The 10,835-nt window shown below is 34.1% G+C and overlaps 1 protein-coding gene across 1 annotated transcript; it reads right to left on the bottom strand.

Annotated features, from left to right (window-relative positions):
- Positions 1-219: 219 nt before the first annotated feature.
- HRH4 (histamine receptor H4) lies at positions 220-7,528 on the bottom strand. Its single transcript, XM_003759998.4, has 3 exons — positions 7,225-7,528; positions 4,809-4,975; positions 220-2,001 (listed from the first exon to the last, which is right to left on the bottom strand). Exons 1-3 carry the CDS (start codon positions 7,409-7,411, stop codon positions 1,207-1,209), a joined length of 1,149 nt encoding a protein of 382 aa, XP_003760046.2. The 5' UTR covers positions 7,412-7,528; the 3' UTR covers positions 220-1,206.
- Positions 7,529-10,835: the final 3,307 nt, after the last annotated feature.

Here is a 10,835-nt window from a genome sequence, read left to right on the forward strand (position 1 = left end):
GAATTGTTAAGGACCATGCCTAAGTGGAGGGGCAGGTCAATTCTCCAAGAGCCTCCCAGCTGTGAAGCATAATACATGAAGGAGTTGCAAAGCTGCCTTTACTTGCGCAGATGTTCCTTGTGGATTGGGAATGAAATAAATTGGAGGCAAGATGGAAGAGGAGAGAGAACAGCAACTGCTTCTTAGTCTCCTTGTATCATCATCATCATCATCATCATCATCATCATCATCCTCTCAAATGAAGAGATTCATTCTACAGGTCTGAGTTAGACCTCCAGCAGCCACTGGCACGTAGCTCCCATATCACAACCACTTTGGTTCTGCTCTGTCCAAAAATTTCCCAGTGCAGCTATTGGGGATCCTTCTTGTCAGTGGGTTTCATCCCTAAGGACTCTTCCCCTGTGGCTCCTTCCCTAACTCCATGGAACTTCTGGACTTTTCATTTCACAAGGTTGTTTCCAAGATTGTATACATCCATTTCATGATAAGTATTCATTCATCTTTGATCAGGAAAAGACAAACATAAAAGAAGGAATCCAAAACATATCACTTGGTTTTGTCCCCTTATCATTTTTGAGATGAGAATTTCAGACCCAAATAAATTATACATTGCCCAAGGTCATATTCTAGGGTTTCAGTCCATTCAGCTCATTCAGCTAAACCTCATATTTATTAAAAAGTATGCCTAGCCCTATAAACATTACATTTTCATGAGATATCTTTGCCACTTATTAGCTATTTGACTTGGGACACATCACCTCTCTGAACCTCAGTTTCCTCATTTGTTAAATGAAAGCATTGGACCAGATGACTTTTAAGATCCTTCCATCTCTCAAATGATGACACAATACATTTTGATTTGTTTAAAAAATATTAGGCTACAGAACTTTAGAAGGAACAGCAGAGATCATATGATGCATATCCTTCATTTTACTTAAAAAAACCCAGGATCCAGAGAAACCTCAATGACTAGCAGCAGCATCAGATCTCCTGATGGTTATGCCATACTGTCTCTCACTCTCCTTTATTTCCAAAATTATCCAGAGTTATTCCAGATAATTATCCAGAAGTGATGATGATTTTCCCTTCCCTCTTTGGGAAAAGGGGGAGGATAGAGGGAGGGAAAGAGCCATGATACAAGAGATAAATGTGAGCTGAAACAAACTCACATAAGGTAGGTGAAATACTGATTTTCCTGCATTGTACTTAAGAAGAAAGTGATGACCGTAATGAAGCAGTTAGCTTTTTCTTACAAAATATTTTCATAAAAGCATTCCGGAACCTTTTGTGGCACAAAGGATACAGAAAAGGGTTGAGAAAGGAATTAAACCATTGAAGCCAAAATGTAAAAGTATACCAAGGATCATCTACATCATTCTGGGAAATTGAACGAATAATTGTAAACAAAATATAGGGAGCCCAGCAAAAAACAAAAGCCCCCAAAATAATAGCAAGGGATGTGGCTACTTTCCTGTCTCTAAGAAATTTATATTGCTGAGCAGTGAAGTCAACAGGCACAGAATTTGAGTGGGATAAAGAGGACAATTCAACAGAAGTCATTTCATCCTCTCCTTGGGTTTTTAAAGAAGCAAAAAGACTTTTCTTTCTCATTTTTTTCATTGAAGAAGGAAGCTCTTCATCCAATTTAGGAAGACACATTTTTGAAATGAATGCACAAGTCGTTGAGTCACCTTTCACTGGAGAAGGGGAGTTAGGGATGGGAATAGAGTTGTTTTTGACTCTACTACTGCGTCTCTGTAGGTTCCAATAAATGCAGCAATTGAAATAGGTCACCAGGATGGTTGGGATCAAGAACTCCAAGATGGAAGTGATGATGATGTAATTAGCAGAAAAAATAAGTTGGTGTCTGCATTCTGTATCATCCTTCTCTTTCTTTCCATTTAGGATTGCTGGACCATGTACTAAGAATGCCAGTACCCATGCTGCTCCCATATAAGTGACTGTCCTTGAGATTGATGTCTGTTTAATTCGATATGATATCTAAAAGAAATCGAACAAATTACTGTCAGGAGGAAATCTGTCATACAGCTTTACTTGTAGAGAAGAGATGTAGTGTCTAAGAAAACATATGAGTCCTGTAAATTCAAAGACATGGATCACAAAATTCAATAGATATTATATCAACTATGCTGACCTACTTCATAAGAATCTTTTCAAAATCTGAAGGCTCTATGTACCAAAAGTCTTTATTGGTGGTGGGTAGAATCTTAGTAGACTTAGCTTCATCTCTCAGAGAAGAAGAGGCATATAAAAAATAGCTAAAATGATTGATGAATCCATTAAGTGTAGCCCTTGGAAAAAGAAACTATTGCAACCCCTGGGCTTATCCTTAAGTGGCAGCTCATGACTGGTGTATTCTAAAGTAATTAGGGTCTATTTACCTGAAATTGGTACATTTGTAAAAGTTTGCACCCCCTTCTGTCTACCATAGTATAAAGTTCACATAGACCTTAACCCCTCACCATCCCATCCCCTTTGGCCTAATGAAATTGTAAATGGAGTCCTGGGCAAAGTTATTTAGATATATGGAATGGAAAGAAAGAAACAGGTATTTTTAAGTATGTGCTAAACACTGTACTAAGAATTTTACATATATTATCTCATTTAATCATCACAATAATTCTGAGAGGTAGGTGCCCTTACTTAGACAACTTACTTGAGATACTTGCACATGTTGCATTGTCTCTCTAAGCCAGAGAGAATATCAAGAGTCCAGATGACAGGGCAAATGCATCCTTCATATCATTTATTCACTTCATCAATTTGTATATTCTTAATAAATCTCATAGTTAGATCAATGTAGTGTGGTATTCTATCTCTCTACCTTGAAAACCAGTCCAGCTGATAAGACATAAATATACTTTGAAAACTAAGAAAGTCCTTTCACTACTAAGAAAAGAGGCAATCTAAATATAAAGTCTATTATCTTTATTTCTGTCAAAGGCACAACCAAGTTTCAAAACCTGAGAGCTACCATTAGCTCTTCACTGTCCTTTGTCCCCACACACATGCCCATACCTCATCAGTACCAAGTCCTGATCATTCCACCTCAACAAAATGTTTTCTATTTGACCCCTTCTCTCTACTCAGCTGGCTACTTTCTTAGTCAGGCATTCATCACCTCTCACGCGGATGATTACAAAAGCCTCTAATTGGGCTCCTTATTTCTATTCTGTTTCCTTTTCAATCCATCATCCACATACCCTGCATAAGAATTTTCAGTGACATTATAAATCTGGTCATCACCAATTAAAGTGCCAGGTTGTCCTAGTTCTGCTAGAATTAGAAGGCTCAGGGCAGTGCTGACCATCTTAATCGCCTCCAGGATAAAATACTGATTGGCATTTACAACCTTTCACAATCTAGCACCAACCTATGTACTCAGACCAATCTCAGATTATGCATTCTATGTTCCTGACAAATTAAGCTATTTACTGCCCTCTATTTGTAATATTCCATCCCCTAGCATATTGTGGGTACTCAGCAAACTCTTGCTGAACTGAATTGGAGAACTCTACATCATCATTCCCTCCATAATGAGAGTGGTTAGTAAGAGGAAACTAGTGAAAACTGTGGACTAAATAAAACTAGATAATTAGTAATCTTAAAACTAAACTAAAATGTATATGGTGCTGACCACAAGTTCCTATTTCAGTGGGGGGTTTTTTTGCCTTGTGCTTCCTGCACCACTAATTAATATATCTCTTGAATTAAATCTAACGATTATGAAGATGGTAACAATACCCAGATGGTCACACTAAACTGTGTTTAGTTTTTTAATTGCTCTGCTTAGCCCTTGTAATGATATGATGCAATATGCTAGGAAGCAATCTCCTTTCCATTATGCATAAGGTCAAATGGGATAATGGACAACTAAGGGAATTGAGAAGAGGATGCTTATCTCTTCATATCTAGGCAGCACTTTTGACTGATGGACAAATCACTGAATCAAGTTTCTATTTTTGTCTAAGGAATACTTTAGCTCTCAGCTCACTTGGAAAATCAGACTATGAAATCTTTATTTTAATCTCTCTTCCTGTACACACCCAGTGCTGCAGATTATTTATGCAGATTTGATAATCTGCACACTTCCTTTGCTTTCTTTTCAAACCTGTTATCCCCCAGAAAGTGGAGCAATAGCTCCATACTGCATCATTTTGTATCAGAAAGTTTTTAAAACACACAGATCAAAGTAACAGCTGTAATAGATATTGATCCAAGAAAATTCTAGTAGATTTGGCATAGAAAATACCATCTGTATCCAGAAAGAGAATGAGGGAGATTGAATGTGGATCCAAGCATACGATTTTCACCTTTTTTTGGTTTGCTTTTTCTTTTTTCATGTTTTTTTTTCCTATTTTATTCTGATTTTTCTTTCATTATATGACTAATATGGAAATATGTTAAAATGATTATACATCTATAACCCTATATCAGATTTGTTTGCTCCCTTGGAGAAGAGGGAAGTAAGGAAGGGAGGGAGGAAAAAAATGGAACAAAATGAATATTGAAAACTATATCTTTACCTGTAATTGGAAAAAAATAAAATACTATTGATTTTTTTTAAATCAAAGTAATAGCTGTAATTCCTACCAAAAGAATATGGAAATTTCATCACAGACCACAGAAGAAAAGGGTTTTTTCTCTACTATTTACCAAATAAGCAAAAGTTAAGCTTTTTTTTTTTTAAATTAGGTTTTCCCCCACTTGTTTTAAGGTTCCAAATTTGGATTTACATTTTAAGTTAAAGATGGGGAGATATAATCAAATGCACATATTCTACTTACAGCATTGCAGACTAATTGATACCGGTCATAGCTGATGAGGACAATGCTGTACACTGACGCTGTACACAAAAGATAGTCAATAACCAGCCAAAATAAGCAGAGCTCCCTTCCAAAGATCCATTTATTTTTCATTTCATAAGGGATATATAAAGGAATACAGATTGCACCTGTGAAAAGGAAAACAGAGTAACATAGATGAATTAACACAAAAAGTATACAACTTGGTCTGACTCCAAAGTGTATAGATGTTTATGATAATAAAAGTGACATGGTTTGTTGGTCAATCAATAAGAATTTATTAAGGAAGGAAATAAGTATTTAAAAAGCACATACTATGTCCTAGCACTATATTAAACACTTTCCAAATATTATCTCATTTGATTCTCACAAAAATCCTGGGGGGTGGGTGCTATCATTATTCCTATTTTACAGTTAAGGAAAATGAAGCAGATAGAGAATGGAAACTTTGAAGGAAAGAGGTAGAAAAGAAAAAGAATGCATTCTAAGCTTAGAGGAGAATCTGTTCCAATATAGACATGAGAAATGAAATGTCAGAATAAGAAAAAACAGAATGGACAGTTTGGGTGGATCACAGACTACATGAAGAAGCATAATGTTCAACAAGTCTGAAAAGGCAGGTTGAAACCAGATTGTAAAAACTGAAGCAAAGAAATTTGTATTTAATTATGAGATGTTAGAAAAAGTGGGAGGCAATGGATTATCACTAATCACTTCCAGAGCTAATCTATAAGCTCTGGAGAAATCTATAAGATTTCTCCTATCTATAGATAGGAAATCTATAAGAAAGAAAGAGTCAAATAAAGTCTTGCTATAAAGTCAAATGTCTTCAAGCTTTTGGTAATGCTCTATTCATAGAAAACATTTCAGAATTGCTTTAATTTATATGTTGTAATTTTTAATCACTGTTTTTAAAAATCTATGTTGGTCCCTGTGTAACAGGTAATATGATTTTGACTATCTTCATTTTTATGTTATGAAACTAATGTTCTGATAGACTAAAGATACTGAAATTCCTTCCCAGACCAACAAAGCAAAATTAACAAACTGTATGTCTTTAATCAAATTACTTAAACATTTCAGAAATCAACTCTTCAACTATCAACAAAATATGAGATCTAAGGTTCCTTTATGATGATAATGACAACAAGGAAAACAACTCTTTTCTATTTTTCTTAACAGTTATATGAGGGGAAATATAGGTAATATCTTCATTTTTACAGATGAAGAAACTGAAGCATGAATAGATTTCATGATGTTCCCCTAGTTACACAAGTAAATATATATATCTGAAGTAGGACTGAAAACCAGATCGCCTGACCCCAAAGCCAGAACTCTTTCCATTATGCTTCACTGCTTCTCAAGACTCAAGAGTTTAAACTACAGTAAAAATCAGCTATAGTATAATCTACATTCTATTCAAAACAAAAAACACTTATCAAGTACACACTATGGGCAAATATTTATGTTATAACTACGAAAAATAGTGTTTAATCCCAAAAATAAGATGGATACAATGCCTAAAACAATAAGTATATCATAAGATAGAATGTGATCGAAGCAAAGGAGAGGTCTAGACAGTATCCTATAAAAACTTAAGGAGGATATTAGATTACTTGCTGTCTTAGGGAGAAGAGAGGGAGAGAAAAATTTGGAACACAAAATTTTACAAAAGTGAATGTTGAAAACTGTCTTTACATGTATTTAGAAAAATAAAATTCTATTGAGGAGAAAAAAGAAAACAAGAAAGAAGAAAATATGTTTTTCTAGGAAGAATTATATAAGACTTTACAGAGGAGGTAGCATCTTAAGCTGAGTCTTAAACTAAGAGAAGATCATATAATGCTTTAAATTTGAATACACATATATGTGTGTATATATATATATGTGTGTGTGTGTGGGTATATATATGTATATTTTATACATATATATATACACATATATATATACATATAGGTGTATATGTAGATATATAGGTCAATAATTGACTATTAACCAAAATATTCAACATATTGATTATTTTTGGTTAGCTTTAACTATCAGTTCTAATGTTATTATTTTATGAAGTTAAGGGAAAATTTTTTTTCATTTTTTTTACAAAGGAATTCACAAATCTAAATATAGGAGGGAAAACTCTAAGAACATATAACTATTAGTTATATTCAAAAAGTTCTACACAAGTAATAATAAAATCTCTCACAAAAAAATTCACCCTTCATGTTACTTTTAAAAAACACTTATCTTTTCCAGAGCTCTATTTGGCATTTCTTAAACCTTACCACAATCCAACTTCTTATTTTAACCTTTCCCTATTCCTTAAAATAGCATGATATATTAGAAATAAATTATTATCAACATAGATATCTTCCTAGGTAAGTATATATATCAAACAACTTACCCACAAAAAAATCAGCAATGGCCAGATTAAGGAAAAAAAAGTTATTTCGAAGTCTAAGATTTTTGTCCACTACAAATGCCATAATAATCAGTCCATTTCCTAGCACTATAGAAAAAGCCAGAAAAATCTTCAGAACTGACAGGATTATCATAGTTTCTGTAATAAATGGCTTGGTACTATTGAACATTGCTATATTTCTAATAATACCAAATGATGAAGAAATTCATGTATTCAATTACTCAAATTAAGTCAGTTCTGACAAGTAAATTTCCCAACAGTGCACTTTAAAAATATGGTCCCTGAAACTAAGTGAAGTTCTTTTGAAAAAAATCTAGTACTTATTTCACAATGTTTCCTGGTTCCTGGTACAGAAAACTTGTGGTAACAATTTCCTCTCAGATGAATTTGAAAATGTGCTGTTTAGAAATAGCCAGATGTTTTCATCTGTACATTTTTAAAAGTATTGCCCACTACTTCCCCTGTAGTTACTCCCAATGTGATGTTTTTACTGATAGCAATAAAATTTTGACTTAAAACTTGTTTCTTTCCCTAAATATTTTTTATTGATTATTTAGTTTTATTCAGCCGTACGAACCTTCTTCTTGTTCTTCACATATGAAATTACATAGGCATCCTCCTGGAATGCAATCTCTCTTCACCTTCCCACCCACCATTTATCTTGTATTTCAAGTTATGTATTTTGTAAATATTTATATTTGTACAAGTTGCTTCTAGTTATAGAATGTAAGCTCCATAAGGGTAGAGCCTCTTATTTTTAAAATAGGTATTTATGCTCGTTCATTGATGGCTCACAAATTATTTATAAAATGTATAATTTCAAACTGCTTTGATTTTAGTGAAGGAAAAAAGAGGACATTTTTCTATTAAACTATACACTTTGTTCAGAGGACTCTTGATATAATTTGTTTGGCATAAGTCCCAGTACTTCTTGGAATAAATTAAGAACCAGTTGAGATAGCCTAACAAAATAGGCGTTGGGGTACAGGCCAGGATCATAATAAATCATCTTTTTCCCAGGAGAATTGAGAGAACCATTGAACTTCATGGAAACATAGGTCAACCTGACTGTGGAGTCACATTTCCCTAGTTAGTTATCAAAAAAAGGAAAAGAAAGAGAGATACAATATAGAAATCTATCTTTCATTAGGAAAGAACATGATGCTGCCCCAGATATCCTCTGAGTCCCAAGTATAGTGATGAAAGAATCATGAATATGATCAAATATCATTAGAAATAAAATAAAGTAATGATGATATGGTTCCAGAAGTCTGTATTCCCCATGAGTTACACACAAACATCTCTCTTAGACAAATGATACTATCAGAGACTCTATTTTTTTTAAATATTTCTCTTAGAAACTTCTGAACTTGGAGTTACTATGAATTATTTGTGGATTTTTCTTTTTTTCCCTAAACACAACTTTTCTCCGTTGAGGCAGTTGTATGGGAAACATATTGGAAATTAAGGAGTTTTTTGTTAAATGAAATTGTGTTGTGATCACTCTTCTAGGCTATTCAATGGAAAGATTTTCCCTTGGGGACTCACAAAGAAGAATGAGACTCCCAAAATATTATCTAGTTCCTTTCTGCCCTAGATAGACTGGACATAATAATGATGATCGTGATAATAATTTTTGATAATAAAATTAACATTTATATAGTCAGTGCCAGGGACTGGGCTAAGCACTTTACAAATATTTTTTCATTTGATCATTGGATTTAGAAGATTCTAAGAGGCTTGGAGAAGCACACTAAACCCAGGAGCACAGACAGTACAAATGATTAAGCACAAACAAGATTATAAAATAGATGTCCTGAGCTAAAGAAGATATGGTTTTCAATACAGAGTACAGAACCAATTGATAGTTATGGTACTAGTTAAGTTCTGGTTTAGTTGAGTGACAAGCCCCTTTCTTGTATAATTTCAATTATAAGCATAAGTTTAATTTTACTTTCTCCCCATGAAATCATTGATGGTATGATTGAAATCATCAGGTCTGAAGAGATAGCTGCTCCTTGTGCTGGGCAACAGCTATCTTACCAGAACAATTTTTTTAAAAAACATAATAAAAGCAACCTTTATGCTCCAGCCCCCTTTCTGAGTAATGAGATGTCACTATCCAGAATCTCTTAAGTCTATCTGCTCTACAAGGTAGAGACTTCTCTTTTTAACATTTCTGCTACCTAGGAACTTCCCCTATGAAATCTTAGCTGCTAACTCAGACACATTTCCTTGCAATCTGCCCAGGAAAGGTCATAGCCTACCACATAAGAAGCATATTTTCTATATATAAATTCAGAGGGGAAAAAAGGAACATTCTTTTTTTTTGTTTTAGCTATCCAACATTTGCATAATCATAAGTAATTTTTCTAAAGCACACTTAAGAGTAGTATCATACTTTTACTTAATAAAATTCAATGAACCCCAGTATCAAATCCAAACCTCAGTGGCATTTAAAGCCCTTCACAACTTGTCCCCTTGTCACTCTCCAGCATCAAACATCATTTCCTTACAATACAGCCCTATTGGGCTATTTGTTGTTACATATGATCCTCTATCATATGGCTCTTTGTTTTTACACTAGCTATTCCTATCAACCTAAAGAAAAAGTCAGACCAACTAAATGATTAATAAAGAAATTGAGGTATGTTATTGAGGGTCAAAGATTTGCAATTCAGAGCAAAAAAACCTCTTTTTAGACAGAGAAACCCAGGGAAAGGAATTATAACAGAAGTTATATATACTCAGGAGGAATAGTTAGGTAGGTATAGCAAGTCACAATCTGTTCTAAGTTAGCTGTTCTATTATTGAAACAGTTGTAAGGCTTAGGGACTTACTGCCATCAGAGAAAACTGAGCAAGTCAGGTGCAGTCTTTAGACTAGTTTAAAAGGACTAGTTTAAGCTTCTAGATAGCAGAAGCAGGCAGCTTACCAGGCCCTAAGACAGGATCTTCTATAGGGTCAACAGAATAGCCCAAGAATAGGAAGGGAATATTGTTAAGAAATTAAAAGAGCAAGGTTACTCACCAGAATTAGGCTCATGAGAAGTTATGCCAGATTTAAGGTATTCTGTGTTAGCATCCTCTGAGTTAGCATCTTCCTAAATCCTAACTCATAAATTCCCACTGAAGATTCTACTATACTAGTTTGGAAGGGGATGCAATAAGTTCAAAGAAGGCATGAAATAATTTAGTAAGAAAAGGAACAATAGAACATTCTCCCAATGGAAGAAGGACTGACCCTACTTTTTCTAACCTTCACTCTCGCCAAGTTCTACTCTTAAAAATGGTATTTTTTTTATCTGCATTTAAGGTTTACAAAGTACCTTTCTCACAGCTCAGAAGATATATGTAATAAAAGCATTAACCCTGTATCACAGATAGGGAAACAGAGGCTTAAAGAAATTAGACAGTTTGCATGTGTTTAGCAGGAATAAACAAGTCACCCACTGTGTTCTTTTGCAGACACTTTCCCTTTTTCTTAATTCTCTTTTTGTCTTCCTCAGTTGAAATACTTTAAGATCCAGTTCAGGTACTATCTTTTCCATAAAACTTCAGAAAGAACCTATCAATTGTCAACCACTATCTCAT

Source organism: Sarcophilus harrisii, chromosome 1 (genome assembly GCF_902635505.1).
Source record: "Sarcophilus harrisii chromosome 1, mSarHar1.11, whole genome shotgun sequence".
NCBI lineage: Eukaryota > Metazoa > Chordata > Mammalia > Dasyuromorphia > Dasyuridae > Sarcophilus > Sarcophilus harrisii.